Here is a 24,782-nt window from a genome sequence, read left to right as displayed (position 1 = left end):
CAACAATCTGGGTCCTCATTTGACCCACCTTGGAAGGATGGAAGGCCGAGTCGACCTTGAGCCTGGTGAGAATCGAACTGACAAATTGCATGCAGCCAGCAGGCAGCAGAAGTAGCCTGCAGTACTGCACTCTAACCACTGCACTACTGCAGCTCAAAACTAGGCCAAAAGTAGACCCCAGATAAGAACTTCAAATGACCCCTGGGCTACTGGTAGTAGGTTGAAGGCTACCTGGGTAAACCCTTCCCAGACTTTGCATTGCGTACCTACTACAAACCTTCTCCAGGACAAAAGCCGGGAGATTGATCTGGAGTTTGGGAGATGATCTGCCCTCTGAACAATCTCCCATTTTCTCCTCCTGCAAGGCTGGGAATTAAATGCACCATTAGGAGAGATGGAAGCACCCAATTTAAAATAAACGTGGTGTCAGGGTTCCAGATAGCATCCAAAATTAAATCAGAGTCCGAGGCAAAGTATTGCTCAAAGTTCCAATTGATGAAGAGAACCACGTTGGCACATCTGGGAAAACCTGAATCTGAAGGCTTCCTGGTTTCCCCCACCCAGTTGAAAGTCCAAGATCTTGACCCCCACACCCACAGGTCCATCCCATGGTTCAATCTCCCACTGCTCTGCTGGCAGTTCCACCCATCCAGTTCCGGTCAGGTGCAGAGGTGCAGAGACAAAGGATGACCTTGGCTTTCTAGGAAGAATGTTGTTATGGCTACATGTCATCAATCCCCACCTCCCATTTTCCCACCATAGAAAAGGCATAGTAGAATAATAGAAAGTGTGGCAGGCCGAAGACTCAAAAGAAAAGATGGCTGCAGGACTGATAGGGGAGCAGTGAGGAAACTCCCCCTCCTGTCTCCTTCATCAGCACAAAATATGAATCTGTCCAGGAAGCGGAACGAGAGATTTTTGCTTTCTACGGTTCGCTTGGTCTCTTTCATGTCTTTTTTTTTTTTAAAGGCCTTTGGCTCCCATCCAACTTATCGGCTTCCCCTTTAATTTCTCCGGCGTTGTAATTTGAGGACAGCCAAGGGAATGTGCTTTTCATTTTGTGGCTGGGTGATCTTTATTTATTCTCTCTCCGGCCCACCCACTCGTTGCAACGGCTGACCCACCACCCCCTTTCTCCACAAAAGGAGAAAGGCAAAAGTCTGGAGAAAGTTCTCTGCGTTTACTCTGTGAAATTCTACTACAGTCCTTGGGAAACTTCTCAAAGTCTGTAATTGCTTCTGACTTACAGGGGGAGCGTTCTTGTCTACGTTCTTATTCTTAAATCATTTCCCCCGTTTTTTTTTCTCTCTGAAAGCTCAAGACAACTTCTAGAGCCGTGTTTCTCAACCTTGGCAGCTTGTAAAGGACTCCACAACGGAATTGTTGTGGCCCACCAGTAGCCAGCAGAACTGGCAGCAGATTCGGACACTGAGGAGGTTGGGGAGGAAGATGGGCCAGTCCTGGAGTCTGGGGAAGGCTCCGATGAGGGCTCTGTGTCGGAGGCAGAGAGGGGGCCAGGGACGTCTGACAGTTATCAGCTGCCTTCGGAGTCAGACATCAGTGAGGCAGAAGAACAGCTGGAGCCTGTTCCCAGTGTGTGCATGCGCAGAATTGCCAGACAAAGGGAACAGCTAAAGAACAGGGGTCGACTTGGAAGTGAGGCCACAGGTGGACAATGAATGGCCCCTCCCAGAGGGCATAAAAGAGGAGCGAAAGGGGAGTGGAGTTTGCAGGAGACCATTAGTTTGCTTAATTGGTTCGTGATTCTCCGAGACTCCTTGCCAAGTTCTGCAGATCTCGGCCTGGCAGCTCTCCAAGCCAGATAAGGTCTGTGACCGTAAATCCTCCCTTGAAAGACTTTGCTGGAGGTGAATGAGCAGAATTCACAGTCAATTAATAAAAGAGGGTTTTGTCCAGAGAAGGAGTTGGCTTCAGGCTCTTGGGAAGCCTCGGTCAGAACAAGAATTCCCCAACTCCATGCTGAACATCTACATGTCTTCAGGTTCCCAAAGTTGAGAAACACAACTTTTGAGGATAGAATCCTCCCTAACATTATTCCCATAACTATACTCAGCTCTGTGGTTCTGTGGGCGTGGCTTGTTTGGTGGGTGTGGCTTGTTGGTCATGTGAGTGGGTGGGCATGGCTTCGTGGTCATGTGACTGGGTGGGCCTGGCTGGTTGGTCATGTGGCTGGGTGGGCATGGCCAACTTAACGTCACTCGCGTCAAGAGGCGCCTTGCTGGCCCCTCCTTCCCTCAAAGGCCTCAACGAGATACAACTTCTCTGTCTATTTATTTACTACTTCTGAACATCCAAAATATACTATTTAATCCTATGTGTATGTGCCAAATGTGTACATGCGTATTGCATAGTATAGATTATGTACAGGCATACAAAAAGATACGTTATTTATTATATATACTGTATGTCTATCTATACACAAACACACACACACACAGCTCTTCTAAAACTACACGCATTCAACCTCACTTACTGCATTTGGAAACACACACCCAGAGCCCACTTTCTGCCGCACATTTAACTACAACTTCTGCACATTAGAACATTACGCCCGCCTTCGGAATCCATAGTCCCTCCGGGATCTCCTTGATCGAGTGGGGATCTGATACGGGCCTCTGCTAATCCAAGACCAATGCAAGCACAGAGGTGCCCACACCTTCATTCTCACGGGGGGCGGGGGGAGGACTTAAGTACGCAGCTGCAAATGCTCCTCTCTGCTATATTCAGTCGATCCCAGAGATCTTTGCGGCCTCTTGATCACTGAGGGGCTGCTATCTCCTACTTTCAGCTCTGACTGCTAAATTAAACCCTGTTTCCCCCCCCCCCAACCCCCTCTTTTTTTTCCCCAAGTGAGGACCGGGTGATTGAGCATTACAAGAAGCTGAATGGACAGACACGAGGCCAAGCGATTGTCAAGTAAGTCACACACAGGAATACTGGACACAAAACTTTGGGTGGGGGGTGTTAATTCTGCATTTCATGGTGACCTTGTTCTCTCCTGGGTGAGTTTCCACCCATTAGTCCTTGTCTGACCTTCAGGTGTTTTGGAGAATAGTTCGACGCCCTCTTCTTCTTGGCAACCCCTGAGATATTGGAAGACTGCTATCCTGTCTCCCCTAGTCCTTCTTTTCATTAAACTAGACATATACCCAGTTCTTGCAACCATTCTTCGTGTGTGTTTAGCTTCCAGTCCCCTCATCATCTTCCCTGCACTCTTTCCAGAGTCTTGACATTTTGTCGGTGTCCTCAGGAGTGGTGCAAATCGTATGTTTTAGCCTCCAGTCCCTTCATCATCTCGCTTGCTCTTCCCTGCCCTTTTTCTAAAGTAAAGCGTAATGATGTTTAAGTGACATGAATTCCAATTTTCGTGGGGGTTTAAAAGATGCCAGGTTACATTGCAAAGACGGGCCTGGAAAGGTTGCCCAGATGCCAGCGTGGCTCCTTTTGCGTGAACGACCGTGAAGTTTGAGTCTTTGACCTCACATTTTATGTTTCTTTTCTAGTTACATGAGCATTGTAGAGTCCCTTCCAACCTACGGAGTCCATTATTATGCAGTCAAGGTGTGTGAGCTCTGGAAAGCGTAATTTAATTCATGAATGGTTTGACTGTCAACAACTGCAATCATTATTTATGGGGTTTCTATTGGCCGGATGCTGTTTTTGTGTTAAGAATAATAAACGGCCTCTGTGACTTGATAGGGAAGTAGATCAAATTGCAAACACCCGATACCTGAAATGCATGAGAGCATGAAGCGCATGGCATCATGTAGGAGAGCGAGATTCAGCCCTCCGTCTGCGCTTGAAAGACAAAGGCCACATTTCTGAAGACAGCAAAGTCCACAGGTCAAAACCGCACATTGGTTTTCGGCAGTGCCACACATAGCAATAGCAGTTAGACTTATATACCGCTTCATAGGGCTTTCAGCCCTCTCTAAGCGGTTTACAGAGTCAGCATATCGCCCCCACATTCTGGGTCCTCATTTCACCCACCTCAGAAGGATGGAAGGCTGAGTCAACCTTGAGCCGGTGAGATTAGAACTGCCGAACTGCAGATAACAGTCAGCTGAAGTGGCCTGCAGGACTGCACCCTAACCACTGCGCCACCTGCGCCAAGGACAGCGGATTGTCGCGCACGCACGCATGCCAGGAACCTGGAAGACAAGCAGGCAAGGCCGTGCGTGCCCAGCAACATGGCTCCGCGTGCCACTTTGGCCACACGTGTCCATGGTTTGCAATCATGGCCCTATTCCATTTCAGACAAATAAGTTATCCAGTCGCTTCTTTAAAAACCGCCAGTGTGGAAGCATTCCCAACTTCTGGTGGCCAGCCGTCCCACTGGTTCGTTGTTCTCGCTGTCAGGAAATGTCTCCTTAGTTCTACCCTAAAAATAATCCCTCTCCCAAAAATAAGACCTCCCCTGAAAATATTGCAACACAGCAGCAGCCACGAGGTGACCACGCTCCCCACCTCCTGCACCTCAATAATAATAAACCCTCCCCGAAAATAAGGCCAACCACTTATTTGGGGTGATCAAAAGCGTGGCACGACAAAACCGCGCTCGACTAAGCCGCGCCCGATTAAACCGCGTCGCTGACGTCATCAACAGGGCGACAACAGCCAGCGCGGAGAAAGAAGGGTGCTTTAAATAGCGCTTTGAAAGCAAGCCGATTCAACTTAAAGTAAGGGTTAGGTTTAGGGTTAGCTTTAGGGTTAGGTTAAGGGTTAGGGTTAGGTTTAGGGTTAGGTTAAGGGTTAGGATTAGGTTTAGGGTTAGGTTAAGGGTTAGGTTTAGGGTGAGGTTTAGGGTTAGGTTAAGGGTTAGATTTAGGGTTAGGTTTAGGATTAGGTTAAGGGTTAGGGTTAGGGTTAGGGTTAGGTTGAGGGTTAGGTTGAGGGTTAGGTTTAGGGTTAGGGTTAGGTTGAGGGTTAGGTTGAGGGTCAGGGTTAGGGTTAGGGTTAGGGTTAGGTTAAGGGTTAGGTTTAGGGTTAGGTTTAGGGTTAGGTTAAGGGTTAGATTTAGGGTTAGGTTTAGGGTTAGGTTAAGGGTTAGATTTAGGGTTAGGTTTAGGATTAGGTTTAGGGGGGTTAGGTTTAGGGGTTAATTTTAGGTTTAGCGTTTACAACGTGCTTCTGTCTCCGCACTGTTGTTGCCCTGCTGATGACGTCAGCTACGCGGTTTCGTCGAGCGCGGTTTAGTCGAACGCGGTTTTGTGGTGGAACCGATCAAAAGAACATAAGACCCTGTCTTACTTTGGGGGGGAAACACGGTAGGTTAAATAGTGCAATGTAAAAGAACTAGGTCATTTATTCCGTTTCTTCCCCATCCCCCTAGGATAAGCAGGGGATCCCGTGGTGGTTGGGACTCAGCTACAAAGGAATCTTCCAATATGACTATCACGACAAAGTGAAGCCAAGGAAGGTAAGTCGCATCCTGTGATGAATGAAGCATCTTGGTTTACAGAAGCGTCGCAGGTCTCCAGCGGGGAGCGCAGGCCGTTTTTAAACCTAGTTACGGATCTTCTTCAGGCTCTTGTTCTCTCAGTGGCAAACGTGTTTGCAAGGAGATTGCAAGAGATTAATGGCACGTTTTTGGCCCCATGGAATAGCTGAGTTTTGTGTATTCTACAAGGCCATCAGCACCGAATCAGAATTATGATGATGGTTTGTTTATTGCTCCAAGCATTCCGTCAGGACCCTGCCTGAAAAGAAATTAGGAGGATGGGAAGAAAAAAGGAAATCTGGGATTCTAGCTGCTTCACCCTACATACATTTATACTCTGAGTTGTTCTGTTGATGTTAGTGACTCCTTTCTCTGCTGGGTTGATCAACCTTGATTCCACAGGAATCGTGGATGGAGGATGGAGATCTTTCTCAACGGTCCCAAAGGTGTTTGTTTTTTTTCAAGAGGCAACTGGACTTTCTGGTGTTTCTTTGAAGACGTTTCGCTTCTCCTCCAAGAAGCTTCTTCAGCTCTAAGTAGATGGTGGGGAATGGAATCCAATCCAATCTTCTCTTCTCCTCCCCTCTTCGCTCCCCTCCTTTTCTCTTCTCTTCTCTTTGATTCTACTCTACTCTACTCTACTCTACTCTACTCTACTCTCCTCCTCCATCCTATTCTATTCTATTCTACTCTACTCTACTCTACTCTACTCGTCTTTCCTCTCCTCCTCCATCCTATTCTACTCTACTCTACTCTACTCTACTCTACTCTACTCGTCTTTCCTCTCCTCCTCCGTCCTATTCTATTCTATTCTACTCTACTCTACTCTACTCTACTCGTCTTTCCTCTCCTCCTCCGTCCTATTCTATTCTATTCTACTCTACTCTACTCGTCTTTCCTCTCCTCCTCCGTCCTATTCTATTCTATTCTACTCTACTCTACTCTACTCTACTCGTCTTTCCTCTCCTCCTCCGTCCTATTCTATTCTATTCTACTCTACTCTACTCTACTCGTCTTTCCTCTCCTCCTCCGTCCTATTCTATTCTATTCTACTCTACTCTACTCTACTCTACTCGTCTTTCCTCTCCTCCTCCGTCCTATTCTATTCTATTCTACTCTACTCTACTCTACTCGTCTTTCCTCTCCTCCTCCGTCCTATTCTATTCTATTCTATTCTACTCTACTCTACTCTACTCGTCTTTCCTCTCCTCCTCCGTCCTATTCTATTCTATTCTACTCTACTCTACTCTACTCTACTCTACTCTACTCGTCTTTCCTCTCCTCCTCCGTCCTATTCTATTCTATTCTACTCTACTCTACTCTACTCTACTCGTCTTTCCTCTCCTCCTCCGTCCTATTCTATTCTATTCTACTCTATTCTATTCTACTCTACTCGTCTTTCCTCTCCTCCTCCGTCCTATTCTATTCTATTCTACTCTACTCTACTCTACTCTACTCTACTCGTCTTTCCTCTCCTCCTCCGTCCTATTCTATTCTATTCTACTCTACTCTACTCTACTCTACTCTACTCGTCTTTCCTCTCCTCCTCCGTCCTATTCTATTCTACTCTACTCTACTCTACTCTACTCTACTCTACTCGTCTTTTCCTCTCCTCCTCCGTCCTATTCTATTCTATTCTATTCTACTCTACTCTACTCTACTCTACTCGTCTTTTCCTCTCCTCCTCCGTCCTATTCTAATCTATGCTATTCTGTTCTACTCTACTCTACTCTACTCTACTCTACTCTACTCTACTCTACTCTAAATCCTTCCATTCAGCCAGAACTGAAGAAGCTTCTTGGATGAGAAGCAAAACATTTTCAAGAGGGGGGGGAAAAACCAAGGAAGCCCAGTTGCCTTTTGAAAAGAACCTTTGGGACCCAGTAGAAAAGTTCCCAGAACCTCCCTAAAGAGGCAAAACTGCCCTTGTGGGTGCCTAGATAATAATTAATAAAGCGTCCGTCAGTACAGCATCAAGCAGAGCCTCCCCCTCTGCCAAGCCCTCTCCTCTAGTGCCTGGTTTCATATATTCAGCAAATGATTGTCTCAAAGAAAAAAACAGATGTGCAAATTGATTAGCCTTCATGCCTAGAAACTATCAAGGGCTTTATCCTCTATGGATTTCTTTAATTGGCTTCCAGTCCGTCCTCTTTGGGCCAAACATGAAACTTTCTGAAGGTCTCTGAAACGGGGCAGATAAAGGGTGCCACCCTGGATTGAGCCTCACTTCTTCTAACCTCCACACATTTGAGCACAGATTTGGTAGAGAGTCTCAGTGGTTGCCCTCCATTGGCCAGTGAATCTGGCAGCATAGTTAGCAATAGCAGTTATAGCAATAGCAGTTAGACTTATATACCGCTTCATAGGGCTTTCAGCCCTCTCTAAGCAGTTTACAGAGTCAGCATATCGCCCCCACAGTCTGGGTCCTCATTTCACCCACCTCGGAAGGATGGAAGGCTGAGTCAACCCTGAGCCGGTGAGATTAGAACCGCTGAACTGCAGATAACAGTCAGCTGAAGTGGCCTGCAGTACTGCACCCTAACCACTGCGCCACCTCGGCTCTTAGTTGGACAGCGAGGAGGGTTGGGGAGGAACCTGGACCAGTCCTGGAGTCTGGGAAGGCTCTGAGGAGGGATCTGTGTCGGAGGCAGAGAGGGGGCCAGGGCCGTCTGACAGTTATCAGCTGCCTTCAGAGTCAGACATCAGTGAGGCAGAAGAACAGCTGGAGCCTGTTCCCAGTGTACACATGCACAGAGTTGCCAGAAGAAGGGAGCAGCTAAAGAACAGGGGCCGACTTGAGAAAAAAAGGCACAGGTGGACGGTGAATGGCCCCTCCCAGAGGATATAAAAGAGGAGCGGAAGGGGAGTGGAGTTGCAGGAGACCATTACTTCGCTTAGTTAGTATGAATATTTGTTCGCGACTCTCCGAGACTCCTTGCCATGTATTTTCTTGTACAGCCTTTGCCTTTGGAAGATATCGCCCGAGCAGCTCTCCAAGCCTGATAAGGTCTGTGCTCAATAAATTCACCCTTGAATGACTGTTTACCGGGACTTTGGCTGGAGGTGAATGAGAGGAATCCACATGAGCTTCATAAAAAGGGGGTTTTGTCGGGACCAGGAGTCTGCTTCGTGCTTTTTGGGGAAGCCTAGGTCAGAAAAGGCTCTTTGCCCGATGCCAAGACTAGCTTTATCTGCCTCATCCTGGAACCCTGTTTTGATTAGATGATTCAGAGGCCTACCCTTCAAGCAAAGGGTATCTGGACCCTGATCTAGAACTACATCTGGAGTCCAGGCCGATGTATTTGCACAACAACCAACCTCGGGAGATGATTCAGCTCTTGCTTTTCCCCCCCGTGTGGTAGAGCTGAAGCATTTTCTAAGGGCTTCCTAAGACTAGGACGTTTGTGTTCTTCTCACGTTGAGGTCCTAGTGGACAGCAGCCACATCAGATGAAACCACAACTAAAGCCACTGCTGTTGTCCTGCCCAATGTGCTTGTCCCGGAGAAGAATTGATTACAGGGGGATTCGACCACTTCCTGGTTGTGTAACCCGGAGGGCTGGCCTGCTCCAGTTTGAGTTTCTAATTTTATAAGATGACGAGGAAGTGATCTCACATCTGTCTCTGGGAATCTCTCCATAGATTTAAAAGAGGCGGAATCTTGTGAGTGTTCTGACCGAGGCTTCCCAAGAGCATGAGGCAAACTCCCTGTTGTCCCGACAAAAACCCCTTTGATTAATAGACTGTGGATTCTGCTCCTTCACATCCAGCAAAGTCTTTCAAGGGAGGATTTACGGTCACAGACCTTATCTGGCTTGGAGAGAAGCCAGGCTGAGCTCTGCAGAACTTGGCAAGGAGCCTCGGAGAGTCAGGAACCAATAAGTGAACTAATTGTCTCCTGCAAACTCCACTCCCTTTTCGCTCCTCTTTTATTCCCTCTGGGAGGGGCCATTCACCATCCACCTGTGGCCTCACTCCCAAGTCGACCCCTCTTCTTTAGCTGTTCCCTTCGTCTGGCAACTCTACTCATGCGCACACTGGGAACAGGCTCCAGCTGTTCCTCTGCCTCACTGATGTCTGACTCTGAAGGCAGCTGATAACTGTCAGACAATCCTGGCCCCCTCTCTGCCTCCGACACAGAGCCCTCATCCAATCCTTCCCCAGACTCCAGGACTGGCCCATCTTCCTCCCCAACCTCCTCACTGTCCGAATCTGCTACCAGCTGTGCTGGCTGCTGGGGTGGGCCATAACAATGAGCCATTGAACCAGACATAACAGAGTATAGAGCACACCAATCAAAAGAAGAAAATATTTGTTAAACTATGGGGGTCCTTGCTGGTCCCTTCGTTGTCTTTTTGTGGTGTCTCACAACCCAATTAGGTAACATCATCAGATAAACTCTTCATTTTGTCCAGCAATTTATCGTAAAGACTCAGAATAAAAACTGTGTTCATGTATTTTGTTTTAAAAAAATGCTTTGGGCAGGCCTTTTATGGCATGCCATACATCACTGTTCAGGTAATTAAATATCTAAAAATGAGGTTTTAGAGCCTGGGGGGGGGGAACACAAGTACAACGGGAAGTTGTACATGTTCTTCATATGTTTTAGTTTCCAGCCACCTGATTTTTAGCCTCCTAGGTCTGAGCTCATTCTGAATCCTGTTATATCACCCCTCCCAAAAAAAAAAAACCCCAGGACTTCCAGAAAAAGAATTCAGAAACCTTTGTTTTAATGTCATTACTCATAAAACGAGTTTTCCCTCTTTATACCTCCTTAGCCCCTCACTAAATTGGTTTCTGCATGGTAGGAAAAATGCCTTTAGCTGCACTGAGCACGGTTCGGTCTCAACCTTATCCATGCGTTTCATTCCCCCCCCCCCCCGCCGCCCAGGGCCTTTGGGACAGAGAAGGGAATCTGTTAATGATAGCCTAGCAAACAGAGGTTGTTTTTCCCTGCTGGTTTGTGACTACGCAGTGGCTTCGTTGCCCTGCAAGTTAAGAGCAAATTATAACAAAAATTGCAGATATCTGGAGCTTTAAAAAGGGGGCATTTCTCTGCATGGCAAGAGAAAAACTCACTTTTAAGTCCTCTTTATCATCTAGGAAGATTCTCCATCATCCAAGTCATGGTTGTCCTCAAAGGTGTTTTCTCAAGAGGCAACTGGACCTTTCTTGTTTTCCTTTGAAGGTGTTTCGTTTCTCATCCGAGAAGCTTCTTCAGTTCTGGGTAGATGGTGGGGAATGGAATCCAATCCAGACTTCTCTTTCTTTCTCTTCTCTTTGATTCCACTCTACTCTACTCTACTCTACTCTACTCTACTCTACTCTACTCTACTCTAATATACTCTACTCTACTCTAATCTACTCTACTCTAATCTACTCTACTCTACTCCTAATCTACTCTACTCTACTCTAATCTACTCTAATCTACTCTACCTACTCTACTCTAATCTAATCTAATCTACTCTACCCTACTCTACTCTACTCTAATCTACTCTACTCTATATCTACTCTAATCTACTCTACTCTACTCTACTCTAATCTACTCTACTCTAATCTACTCAATCTACTCTACTCTACCCTACCTACTCTACTCTAATCTACTCTACTCTAATCTAATCTACTCATAATCTACTCTACTCTACTCTAATCTAATCTACTTCTAATCTACTCTACCCTACTCTACTCTAATCTAATCTACTCTACTCTACTCTAATCTACTCTACTCTACTCTATCCTAATCTACTCTACTCTATCTACTCTACTCTACTCTAATCTACTCTACTCTACCTACTCTACTCTTCTAACTCTACTCTACTCTACTCTACTCTACATCCTTCCATTCACCACCATTCAGCCAGAACTGAAGAAGCTTCTTGGATGAGAATCGAAATGTCTTCAAAGAAGAATCAGAAACTCCAGTTGCCTCTTGGGGGGGGGGGAAATCACCTTTGGGATAACCATGACCTGAATGATGGGGAATCTCCATAAGATACAACAACGTCTTGACTGTGCTGAATAATTGTCTGTGGAGGTTCTCCGTCATCCAAGTCATGGGTTTGTCCTCAAAGTGTTTTTTCAAGAGGCAACTGGAGTTTCTTGTTTTTCTTTGAAGACATTTGGCTTTCTCATCCAAGAAGCTTCTTCAGCTCTGAGTAGATTTATTATTATTTATTTATTAAGTCAGATTATAGGCCGCCCAAATCCCGGAGGATTGTGGGGAATTGGAATCCAATCCAGTCTTCTCTTTCTTCTCTTCTCTTTGATTCTACTCTACTCTACTCTACTCTACTCTACTCTACTCTACTCTACTCTACTCTACTCTACTCTACTCTACTCTACTCTACATCCTTCCATTCACCACCATTCAGCCAGAACTGAAGAAGCTTCTTGGATGAGAATTGAAATGTCTTCAAAGAAGAATCAGAAACTCCAGTTGCCTCTTGGGGTGGGGGGGAATCACCTTTGGGGACAACCATGACCTGAAGGATGGGGAATCTCCATAAACACAACAATGTCATGACTGGGCTGAATAATTGTCTATGGGGGTTCTCCGTCATCCAGGTCACCGTTGTCCTCAAAGGTGCTTTTCTAAGTAGCCAAGTGGGTTTTATTTTTTTCTTTGAAGATGTTTTGCTCCTCCCTCAACAGCCAGGCAGCCGGAGCTGAAGAAGCTTCTTGGATGAGGAGCGAAACGCCTTCAGAGAAAAACAAGGAAGTCCGGTTGCCTCTTGGGGAAAAAGCACCTTTGGATTTTCTTCCTTATCCTGTATAGATTTCTTTAAATTAGCTTCCAATCTGTCCACTTACCACGGGTTGCCCAAACTGGGTAGATAATGGGTGCCACCCTGCCTTCTCCTGGCCTTCACGTATTTGACCCAGGGGTCTGGTAGAGCAGTGTTTCTCAACCTTGGCAACTTAGAGATGTCCGGACTTCAACTCCCAGAAATTCCCCAGCCAGCATTCGCTGGCTGGGGAATTCTGGGAGTTGAAGTCCGGACATCTTCAAGTTGCCAAGGTTTGAGAAACACTGTGGTAGAGAATCCGCTGGCCCAATTCCAAGACTAGCTTTATCTGCGTGATCTGGAGGCCTGTTTTGGTTAGATGGTTCAGAGATCCAGTGTCCAAGCACATGGTATCTTGGCACTGATCTGGAGCCCTGACACGCACTGCACACAACCCCAAGCAAGGGAGAAAAAATCAGTGGTGCAGTTCAAATGTTTTTACTACCTGTTTCTGTGGGCGTGGCTTGATGGGCGTGGCAGGGGAAGGATGCTGTAAAATCCCCATTCCCTCCCACTCTGGGGCCAGCCAGAGGTGGCATTTTGCCGGTTCTCCAAACTACTCAAAATTTCCACTACTGGTTCTGTGAACTACTCAAAATTTCCTCTACCGGTTCTGTGAAACTACTCAAAATTTCCTCTACCGGTTCTGCGAACTACTCAAAATTTCCTCTACCGGTTCTGCTAACTACTCAAAATTTCCACTACCGGTTCTGCGAACTACTCAAAATTTCCACTACCGGTTCTGCGAACTACTCAAAATTTCCTCTACCGGTTCTGCGAACTACTCAAAATTTCCTCTACCGGTTCTTGCGAACTACTCAAAATTTCCTCTACCGGTTCTGCGCACTACTCAAAATTTCCACCTACCGGTTCTGCGAACTACTCAAAATTTTCCTCTACCGGTTCTGCAAACTACTCAAAATTTCCTCTACCGTTCTGCGAACTACTCAAAATTTCCTCTACCGGTTCTGCGAACTATTCAAAATTTCCTCTACCGGGTTCTCCAGAATCTGTCAGAACCTGCTGGATTTCACCCCTGGAGAAAACCCAACTCTTGCTCCCCTCCGTGTGCCTCTGATTCTGCGTGACAAGAGAAAGCTCACTTTGTGTCTTCCCTTCTGCTCCTCTTTCACACACCGAAACTGGGAACTTTTACAGATGCAATCCTCTTGCATGTTTTGAATTCCAAAGAAAAGAGAGCAGCAAGAGAGAGCTACCTCGGTGGTTAGATTAGATTAGATCCTCGCCAAGCAAAAGCCAAAACACCCTCGTGTTTTGGAAAAAAATTGTAAATGATTTCAGCTCCTACGCCATTCCGATATTTCCTCCAGGAGGCTTGGAAGTCTGCCTTTCAATTGTCCCTAAACTAAGAAGAAGGGGGAAAGGAGGGGAAGTAAGGGAGGGGTAGTAAGAAGTAGGGGAGAGGGTAGGAAGGGGAAGAAGAGAGGAGGAGTGGGGGGAGAGGAAGAAGTAAAGAGAAAGGAGAGAAGGAAAGAAGGGAGAGAAGGGAGGTTGGGAGGACAGAAGAAAGTAGTAGGGTTGTTGTAAACTAAGATGGATGTATGGGGTGGCAGGGAAACGACCGCGGTTATATTTTTAAATTTTTAAAACGAATTGTGATAAACGTTAAAGGATAACACGTATCAATAGTACTTTAAAAGTTTTTCATTTTTTTTATTCTACATACCATTGTAAGTATACATTCACATAATTGTTATTCTTCTTTACATTTATCATTCTTATACATTTGTTATTCCATTTACCGTAATAGGTTATAATATACAATTTGGGTTGCTTCATTTACCATCCCATCCGCCTGTTGTAACACCACCTTATTTCCCCTTTCTTTTCTCCCTCCCTTCTCTCCTTTCTTCCTTCCTTCTCTCCTTCCCCTTCCTTCTTCCCTTCCCTTCCCTCTCCCCTACTCCTTCTCTTCCCCTTCCTACCCTCTCTCCTTCTCTTTCTCTTCCTTCCATCCTCCTCTCCTTCCCCTTTCTTCTTCCCTTACCTCTCCCCTACTCCTCTCTTCCTCTTCCTATCCTCTCTCCTTCTCTTTCTCTCCCTTCCACCCTCCTCTCCTTACCTCTTTCTTTCTCCCCCCCCTCTTCCTCTCCTCCTCTCCCCTTTCTTTTTCAGTTGTTGTAGGTGTCTCTTTCAAATCTCAATTTATGTATCCTTGGGATGGTATTTCCGCACACCCAAATATAGTTTACTATCATTTCTTATTCCCTTCCCTCTCCCCTACTCCTACTCTTCCTCTTCCCCTTCCTACCCTCTCTCCTTCTCTTTCTCTCCCTTCCACCTCCTCTCCTTACCTCTATCTTCCTTCCCTCCTCTTCCTCTCATTCACTCCTCCTCTCTGCCTTTCTTTTTCTATTGTTGTAGGTGTCTCTTTCAAATCTCATATATCAATAGCACTTATGAGAATGTATATTTGTGAATGTACATATGAGAAAGAAAAATAAAACTTTTGAAAAGAAAATTCTTGGCTAAACTACGAAATGGTTTCCGCTTTGAGAAAGAGGAAGTGAAGGGATGCCAAAGGCAGGAGGAGAAATCCAGGGAAGACAGCTTATTCCTTCTGCCTTTTTAGATTTTAAAGCAGTGTTTCTCAACCTTGGCGACTTTAAGTCCCGTGGACTTCAACTCCCAGAATTCCCCCAGCCGGGGGAATTCTGGGAGTTGAAGTCCACGGGACTTAAAGTCGCCAAGGTTGAGAAACGCTGCTTTAAAAGTAAAACTTGACTTCCACCCCCATGGATTTCAAATCAGAACAGAGCTGGAAGGGACCTTGGAGGTCTTCTAGTCAACCCCCTCCCCCTGCTCAAAGAGACCCTATAGCCCCATTTCAGACAGCTGGCTCGTTTCTTGCGTCCTTCAAGTGTGGAATTGGGCTCCACGCAGGGAGGGAAACCTCCCTCTGCATCTCCCGTGGGAATCTCCGAAGGGGCGCGAGATCCGGAGCTGTCCGGTGCCTGAAACTGGAGCAAGGCAGAAACGAAGCCGGCTCCTCCTCCGCTTGTCTCAGCTCGGGGAAGGCCGGCTGGGGGGAGCCCGAAGCGCTGCCAAGGAAGGCGGGGAAGCAACGCTGGCTCGCCCGCCCACCGCCCCGCGTGGGAACCAGGCTCCCCCCGCCAAGGGGCGGCCCGCCTGGCTCTGCCCGCCTCTCCGGAGCGCAGGGCAGGGGGCAGGGCAGGACAAGGGCGGCCCCCGCTCAACCCCTCTCTCTCTCTCTCTTTCTCTTTCTTTCTTTCTCTCTCTCCCTCCCTGGTAGATCTTCCAATGGCGCCAGCTGGAGAACCTCTATTTCCGCGAGAAGAAGTTCTCCGTGGAGGTGCATGACCCACGCAGGTGAGGAGAAGGCGCACGGCCGGCAGCGGGGGGGAAGGAGACGGGGCGGCAGGCGGCGGGGGGGGGGGGACGACGACAACCCGGCTGAGTTGCCTGGCCCAGCCACCCACGCGTGGGTGGGAAAGCTTTGCGTATCACGCGTGGAAATTGGGGGTGCGGGATGGGGTTGAGCTATTGCAGCCCCGGAGGGAGAAGGCGGCGGGAAAGGAAGAGTTTCGGGGTCTAAGATCAATGGGGAAAAGCCCACCCACTCATTCAACCTCCAGCAGCCCCCTCAGGCAGCGTAGGCTGCGGGCGCCCGGTTGCAAATGGGCTTTTTAAAAAAATATCAAAGCCCTCTCTAATCTTTTGGCCATTGCTGGTGGGATTGTCCCAGTTTATTCCGGGAACAAAAGCTGCAGGACTGTAATCCCTGGCTAGCGAAAGATAATGGGCAACGGATTTAAAGCCTCTTGCCAGAATTCCCACGCGATGTTTTATGCCCCCCCCTTGTGCAAAGGTGGACTCGTTCTGTTTGCTGAAGCCACGGCCAAGAATGGGTTTTAGTCCTCAGAGTTGGGACAATCCTAAATGCATTTTGTTTGTTTGTTTGTTTTAAAAAAAAAACTGGTAATTTTCCACCAGTGATTTCCAATCCCATGGTCTCCACCACGCATGCATTTTTTCCCCCCTTTAAATTGCATTTTGAATGTATTGCCTACCACAGTAATGTGGAAGCGCTATCCTTATAAGCCATGTGCTCCTTATCTCTGATTTAATTGCTATTATTTAGCATGTGTTATTATTCTAATACCACACCCTTTTATATCTGTGCTAGCTTTTATTCTTAATTTTGGTCCAGATAACATAAATAGCAACTCCACTTTTGGGCCAGATAATGCAATAAAAATGCACGTGGGATTAATTGTTTCTTGCAGTCTCTATTTTTTTTCTCTCTTTGCACTTCCTCTCAAATTATTACAAGGTAGTCCTCGGTTTACAATCCCAATCGAGCCCCAGATTTCTGTCGTTCAGCGCGACAGCTTGGCGAGTTTCTCCCATTTTACATCCTTCCGGCTGCAATTGTTAAACGAATCCCTTAACAAGGTTGTTAAGTGAGTCTGGTTTCCCCATTGACTTTGCTTGTCAGAAGGTTGCAAAAAGGGGATCATGTGACACTGCGACCATCATAAGTATGAGTCAGTTGCCGAGCGTCTGAATTTCGATCGCGTGATGATAGAAAGGCTGCGTTGGTCGTAACTGGTGAAAAACGTTAAGTCAGAACTTAATTTCTTGAGCCTTGACTTAGGAAACAAGTCCATTGTTTTCATTGCCATTGCAAACTTTAAAGGTCACTAAATCAAGGGTTTCATTCCCCAGTTTGAGTAGCCGCTTCTACTACAGGTTTCCACCTTTGTGCAAACTGGTTCATCCGCATAAAATCCCCTCCTTTCAAAATCTGAGCATTGCTTCTCAGAGCCCTCCAAGGGGAGCATTCGCTGTTGACATCCAGAATGTTTTCGGTCCGTTTTTTTTCAGCCCAATGAAAGAGTCTTTTGTGTGGCTGTGTGTTCCTTGCCGGTTGTCAACTTGCAATGTGTTTCACAGCTGCTTGTGTGAACCGGAGGCTCTGCCTATCCGTGTGGGGCCGTCCCGGGTTCCTGCGAAAGGCTGGGGATTAAAACTCGGCGAGAAGCAATTGTTGTAGATCCGGTGCGCTTTTAATTATACTTCTTGTTATGACTAAGCTCTCTGTTCCACCGAAATGTTGAGTTTGGCCAGAGTCCACGCGGAGACATTCCTGTGTGTAAACTCGGTGCAATGAATCAGCGTAGAGAACGGACGAGGGAGTTTCTGCGTTTAGGCCTGCATTTAGCTGGGATTTTGGCCCAATTGCTTTTGACTTTTTTGGGGGGTGGGTGGGGGGTTTCTTGACTTCGGAATCCAGTCGAGAACTCTCAAAATATTTCCGGTCTTCTCCCACAGAAGGAATCGACTGATTTATTTGTGCTTCACTAGCTGTGCGTTAATAGATCTTGCTGCCTGTTGTCTTCCTAGTCGATTGTGAGTAGTTCGACCACAGTGGATCCTAAGACTTCGGTTGCTAAGTGAGGCTTTTGCCAAGTGAGATTGGCCCCATTTTATGACCTTTTTGCCACCGCCGTTGTTAAGCGAACCACTCCAATGGTTAAATCAGTAGCATGGCTGTTAAACGAATCTGGTTTCCCTGCTGACTTTAAAGTTGATGTAGTTGATCCCCGATTTACGAGACGGTTGAGCCCCAAAGTTTCCTTTGCTGAGTGAGACAGCTTGCCATGTGCATTTTGCCCGTTTTATGACTTTCCTTGCCACCGTTGTTAAGTGAATCACTGCAACCATTATGTCAGTGACACGGTTGTTAAGTGAAGCTGGCTTCCCCGTTGACGTTGCTCGTCAGACTGTCGCAAAAGGGGATCACGTGACCCCAGGACACTGCAACTGTCATAAATGTGAGTCAGATAAAATCCGGTGGATTTCACAACCCCTGGATTTTGGCCCAATAAGAATGTAGCATTGAGGATTTCAGCTCCTTCCCATCTCCTTCTGCCAAAGACAGAGTTACGCAAATGAAGAAGGCATGGGGGGGGGCTCATTTGCATGAATTAATCAGCTCAAATTTTTCTTGGAAGGTGGCATGTTTTCCCTTGGCACAGCATTTTTTCATCTTCCTTTTAAAACTCATCCTCCAACTGCCCTTTTTTTTTAAATGATTCTGCCATCTTTTAATGAGGGGTATTGTCGGGGCAACGGAGTGGAGCTGAGCATTTACTGGCCGGATGCCTTACCTGACGCCTATCCAGAGTTCACAGCAGATTTTTTTTTCTAGTTTTTGAAACCCACCACTGCCACACACACACACACACACACACACACACAAACACACACACACAGACTGACAGAGAGAGAAAGAAAGGAATAAATAAATAAATAAATAAAAAAGAAAGAAAAAGAGTGAGAGAGAGATGAAAGAAAAAAAGAAAAAAGGAACAGAGAGACAAAAGGAAGAAGAGAGAGAGAGAGAAAGAAGGAAAGAAAGAAAGAAAGAAAGAAAGAAAGAAAGAAAGAAAGAAAACACATGGCCGGCAAGCCACTCCCACAAAGGAGGCCACACCCACAGAGTAGGTTCCAAAAATTTTTGAAACCCACCACTGCCCCCACACACACAGACAGACTGACACAGAGAGAGAGAGAGAAATAAAGGAAGAAAGAAAGAAAGAAAAAAGAAAGAAAAAGAGTGAAAGAGATGAAAGAAAAAAAGAAAAAAGGGACAGAGACGGAAGGAGGGAGAGAGAGAGAGAGAGAGAGAGAGAAAGAAAGAAAGAAAGAAAGAAAGAAAGAAAGAAAGAAAGAAAGAAAGAAAGAAAGAAAGAAAGAAAGAAAGAAAGAAAACACATGGCTGGCAAGCCACTCCCACCAGGTCACATGGCCGGCAAGCCACTCCCACAAAGGAGGCCACACCCACAGAGTAGGTTCCAAAAAATTTTGAAACCCCCCACTGCCCCCCCACACACAGACAGACTGACACAGAGAGAGAGAGAGAAATAAAGGAAGAAAGAAAGAAAGAAAAAAGAAAGAAAAAGAGTGAGAGAGATGAAAGAAAAAAAGAAAAAAGGGACGGAGACGGAAGGAGAGAGAGAGAGAGAGAAAGAAAGAAAGAAAGAAAGAAAGAAAGAAAGAAAGAAAGAAAGAAAGAAAGAAAACACATGGCAAGCCACTCCCACCAGGTCACATGGCCGGCAAGCCACTCCCACAAAGGAGGCCACACCCACAGAGTAGGTTCCAAAAATTTTTGAAACCCACCACTGCCCCCCCACACACAGACAGACTGACACAGAGAGAGAGAGAGAAATAAAGGAAGAAAGAAAGAAAGAAAAAAGAAAGAAAAAGAGTGAGAGAGATGAAAGAAAAAAAGAAAAAAGGGACGGAGACGGAAGGAGAGAGAGAGAGAGAGAAAGAAAGAAAGAAAGAAAGAAAGAAAGAAAGAAAGAAAGAAAGAAAGAAAGAAAGAAAGAAAACACATGGCAAGCCACTCCCACCAGGTCACATGGCCGGCAAGCCACTCCCACAAAGGAGGCCACACCCACAGAGTAGGTTCCAAAAATTTTTGAAACCCACCACTGCCCCCCCACACACAGACAGACTGACACAGAGAGAGAGAGAGAAATAAAGGAAGAAAGAAAGAAAGAAAAAAGAAAGAAAAAGAGTGAGAGAGATGAAAGAAAAAAAGAAAAAAGGGACGGAGACGGAAGGAGAGAGAGAGAGAGAGAAAGAAAGAAAGAAAGAAAGAAAGAAAGAAAGAAAGAAAGAAAGAAAGAAAGAAAGAAAGAAAACACATGGCAAGCCACTCCCACCAGGTCACATGGCCGGCAAGCCACTCCCACAAAGGAGGCCACACCCACAGAGTAGGTTCCAAAAATTTTTGAAACCCACCACTGGTCCTGAGACAGCCTTGGATTCGACTTCCAACCTTCTGAATGGGAGGCAATGGTCTTCACCTCTAGACCTCTTAAATCCCACCCTCTCTGATTTTTTTTAAGATGGTGGACTTCAACTCCCAGAATCCCCCAGCCAGCTTAGCTGGCTGGGGGATTCTAGGAGTTGAAGTCCACCCATCTTAAGAGTTACTAACCGTGGGAAACACTGCTTTCTCCAGTTTGCATTTAACAATGTGGAGACGATTCCCCTTCGCTTAATCATCCTCAGAATATTTGCACAGGGTGGCAAGTACACAACCTTCGAGAGGGCAGAAGCTAAATTTATTTGGGCCTGTGATAAGAATTCCAAAAATGCCACACACACACAGCACACACACAGACACACACACGTGCCCTTCTCCAGCGACCCTGGGCAGAATCCAGAGGAAACGAAACACGTCAGGAAGATGAAGCACTGAAGCCAAACGTTGAGTTGTGTTTCTTCACTCGGATGCAAGCAGGCGGTTTTATTTTGTGTGCTCTGTGCTGTTTGAGGCGTCTTGAGTTTAAATTTCCCCCCCGTCGGTGAATCCTGTTCTGCGCTTGGGAAAAATACACCGCACAGATATAGCAATAGCAATAGCAATAGCAGTTAGACTTATATACCGCTTCATAGGGCTTTCAGCCCTCTCTAAGCGGTTTACAGAGTCAGCATATCGCCCCCCACAGTCTGGGTCCTCATTTCACCCACCTCGGAAGGATGGAAGGCTGAGTCAGATAGATAGATAGATAGATAGATAGATAGATAGATAGATAGATAGATAGATAGATAGATAGATAGATAGATAGATAGATAGATAGATAGATAGATAGATATAGAGAGAGGAAGAGATAGATATAGAGAGAGGGAGGGAGGGAGAGATAGATATAGATAGATATAGATAGATATAGATAGAATAGATAGATAGATAGATAGATAGATAGATAGATAGATAGATAGATAGATAGATAGATAGATAGATAGATAGATAGCAATAGCAGTTAGACTTATATACCGCTTCATAGGGCTTTCAGCCCTCTCTAAGCGGTTTACAGAGTCAGCATATCACCCCCAACAACAATCCGGGTCCTCATTTCACCCACCTCGGAAGGATGGAAGGCTGAGTCAGATAGATAGATAGATAGATAGATAGATAGATAGATAGATAGATAGATAGATAGATAGATAGATAGATAGATAGATAGATAGATAGATAGATAGATAGATAGATAGATAGATAGATAGATAGATAGATAGATAGATAGATATAGAGAGAGGAAGAGATAGATATAGAGAGAGGGAGGGAGGGAGAGATAGATATAGATAGATATAGATAGAATAGATAGATAGATAGATAGATAGATAGATAGATAGATAGATAGATAGATAGATAGATAGCAATAGCAGTTAGACTTATATACCTCTTCATAGGGCTTTCAGCCCTCTCTAAGCGGTTTACAGAGTCAGCATATTGCCCCCAACAACAATCCAGGTCCTCATTTTACCCACCTCGGAAGGATGGAAGGCTGAGTCAGATAGATGATAGATAGATAGATAGATAGATAGATAGATAGATAGATAGATAGATAGATAGATAGATAGATAGATAGATAGATAGATAGATAGATAGATAGATAGATAGATAGATATAGAGAGAGGAAGAGATAGATATAGAGAGAGGGAGGGAGGGAGAGATAGATATAGATAGATATAGATAGATATAGATAGAATAGATAGATAGATAGATAGATAGATAGATAGATAGATAGATAGATAGATAGATAGATAGATAGATAGCAATAGCAGTTAGACTTATATACCTCTTCATAGGGCTTTCAGCCCTCTCTAAGCGGTTTACAGAGTCAGCATATTGCCCCCAACAACAATCCAGGTCCTCATTTTACCCACCTCGGAAGGATGGAAGGCTGAGATAGATAGATAGATAGATAGATAGATAGATAGATAGATAGATAGATAGATAGATAGATAGATAGATAGATAGATATAGAGAGAGGAAGAGATAGATATAGAGAGAGGGAGGGAGGGAGAGATAGATATAGATAGATATAGATAGATATAGATAGAATAGATAGATAGATAGATAGATAGATAGATAGATAGATAGATAGATAGATAGATAGATAGATAGCAATAGCAGTTAGACTTATATACCGCTTCATAGGGCTTTCAGCCCTCTCTAAGCGGTTTACAGAGTCAGCATATTGCCCCCAACAACAATCCAGGTCCTCATTTTACCCACCTCGGAAGGATGGAAGGCTGAGTCAGATAGATAGATAGATAGATAGATAGATAGATAGATAGATAGATAGATAGATAGATAGATAGATAGATAGATAGATAGATAGATAGATAGATAGATATAGAGAGAGGAAGAGATAGATATAGAGAGAGGGAGGGAGGGAGAGATAGATATAGATAGATATAGATAGATATAGATAGAATAGATAGATAGATAGATAGATAGATAGATAGATAGATAGATAGATAGATAGATAGATAGATAGATAGATAGATAGATAGCAATAGCAGTTAGACTTATATACCTCTTCATAGGGCTTTCAGCCCTCTCTAAGCGGTTTACAGAGTCAGCATATCGCCCCCAACAATCCGGGTCCTCATTTTACCCACCTCGGAAGGGTGGAAGGCTGAGTTAGATAGATAGATAGATAGATAGATAGATAGATAGATAGATAGATAGATAGATAGATAGATAGATAGATAGATAGATAGATAGAAGGTAGATAAATAAATAGATGATAGATAGATAGATAGATAGATAGATAGATAGATAGATAGATAATAGATGATAGATAATATAGATAGATAGATAGATAGATAGATAGATAGATAGATAGATAGATAATAGGTAGATAGATAGATAGATAGATAGATAGATAGATGATAGATAGATAGATAGATAGATAGATAGATAGATAGATAGATAGATAGATAGATAGATGATTGATAGATAGATAATAGATGATAGATAATATAGATAGATAGATAGATAGATAGATAGATAGATAGATAGATAGATAGATGATTGATAGATAGATAATAGATGATAGATAATATAGATAGATAGATAGATAGATAGATAGATAGATAGATAGATAGATAGATAGATAGATAATAGGTAGATAGATAATAGGTAGATAGATAAATAGATGATAGATAGATAGATAGATAGATAGATAGATAGATAGATAGATAGATAGATAGATAGATAGATAATAGATGATAGATAATATAGATAGATAGATAGATAGATAGATAGATAGATAGATGATAGATGATAGATGATAGATAGATAGATAGATAGATAGATAGATGATTGATAGATAGATAATAGATGATAGATAAGATAGATAGATAGATAGATAGATAGATAGATAGATAGATAGATGATAGATAGATAGATAGAGAGATAGATAGATAGATAGATAGAGAGAGAGAGAGAGAGAGAGAGAGAGAGAGAGAGATAGATAGATAGATAGATAGATAGATAGATAGATAGATAGAAGGTAGATAAATAAATAGATGATAGATAGATAGATAGATAGATAGATAGATAGATAGATAGATAATAGATGATAGATAATATAGATAGATAGATAGATAGATAGATAGATAGATAGATAGATAGATAATAGGTAGATAGATAGATAGATAGATAGATAGATAGATGATAGATAGATAGATAGATAGATAGATAGATAGATAGATAGATAGATGATTGATAGATAGATAATAGATGATAGATAATATAGATAGATAGATAGATAGATAGATAGATAGATAGATAGATAGATAGATAGATGATTGATAGATAGATAATAGATGATAGATAATATAGATAGATAGATAGATAGATAGATAGATAGATAGATAGATAATAGGTAGATAGATAATAGGTAGATAGATAAATAGATGATAGATAGATAGATAGATAGATAGATAGATAGATAGATAGATAGATAGATAGATAGATAGATAATAGATGATAGATAATATAGATAGATAGATAGATAGATAGATAGATAGATAGATGATAGATGATAGATGATAGATAGATAGATAGATAGATAGATAGATAGATGATTGATAGATAGATAATAGATGATAGATAAGATAGATAGATAGATAGATAGATAGATAGATAGATAGATAGATAGATAGATAGATAGATGATAGATAGATAGATAGAGAGATAGATAGATAGATAGATAGAGAGAGAGAGAGAGAGAGAGAGAGAGAGAGAGAGAGAGATAGATAGATAGATAATAGATAGATAGCAATAGCAGTTAGACTTATATACCGCTTCATAGGGCTTTCAGCCCTCTCTAAGCGGTTTACAGAGTCAGCATATCACCCCCAACAACAATCCGGGTCCTCATTTCACCCACCTCGGAAGGATGGAAGGCTGAGTCAACCCTGAGCCGGTGAGATTTGAACCGCTGAACTGCAGATAACAGTCAGCTGAAGTGGCCTGCAGTACTGCACCCTAACCACTGCGCCACCTCGGCTCTTTGAACTGACTTTTAAAAGAGAATTACGGTACCTAGGAATTAAATTGAACGTATTGTCCACACTGATGGAGAAAAAGATTATGCAAATAAATGCTCATTAACGCATCCATCAAATTGCCGGCCATACCTCGAATGATGGGCCCAAAATTTATGTTGTTAAGTG

The 24,782-nt window shown here is 44.2% G+C and overlaps 1 protein-coding gene across 4 annotated transcripts in view; it reads left to right on the top strand.

The window, feature by feature from the left end:
- FRMD4A (FERM domain containing 4A) overlaps nucleotides 1–24,782 on the top strand; it is a 353,039-nt gene that overhangs the window by 278,197 nt on the left and 50,060 nt on the right. For all 4 annotated transcript variants that reach the window (XM_087722412.1, XM_087722411.1, XM_087722409.1 and 1 more), the window contains 4 exons: nucleotides 2,872–2,937; nucleotides 3,525–3,582; nucleotides 5,354–5,440; nucleotides 15,520–15,596. In XM_087722412.1, coding sequence (XP_087578538.1) covers nucleotides 2,872–2,937; nucleotides 3,525–3,582; nucleotides 5,354–5,440; nucleotides 15,520–15,596 — 288 coding nt within the window. The remainder of the gene's footprint in view (nucleotides 1–2,871; nucleotides 2,938–3,524; nucleotides 3,583–5,353; nucleotides 5,441–15,519; nucleotides 15,597–24,782) is intronic.

This window comes from Thamnophis sirtalis, unplaced genomic scaffold, assembly GCF_051295495.1.
Source record: "Thamnophis sirtalis isolate CommonGarterSnake01/CBP01778 unplaced genomic scaffold, rThaSir2_p1.2 scaffold_9, whole genome shotgun sequence".
Taxonomy (NCBI): Eukaryota; Metazoa; Chordata; class Lepidosauria; order Squamata; family Natricidae; genus Thamnophis; species Thamnophis sirtalis.
The sequence above is the reverse complement of the archived record's forward strand: the minus strand, read 5'-3'. Positions and strand labels throughout refer to the sequence as shown.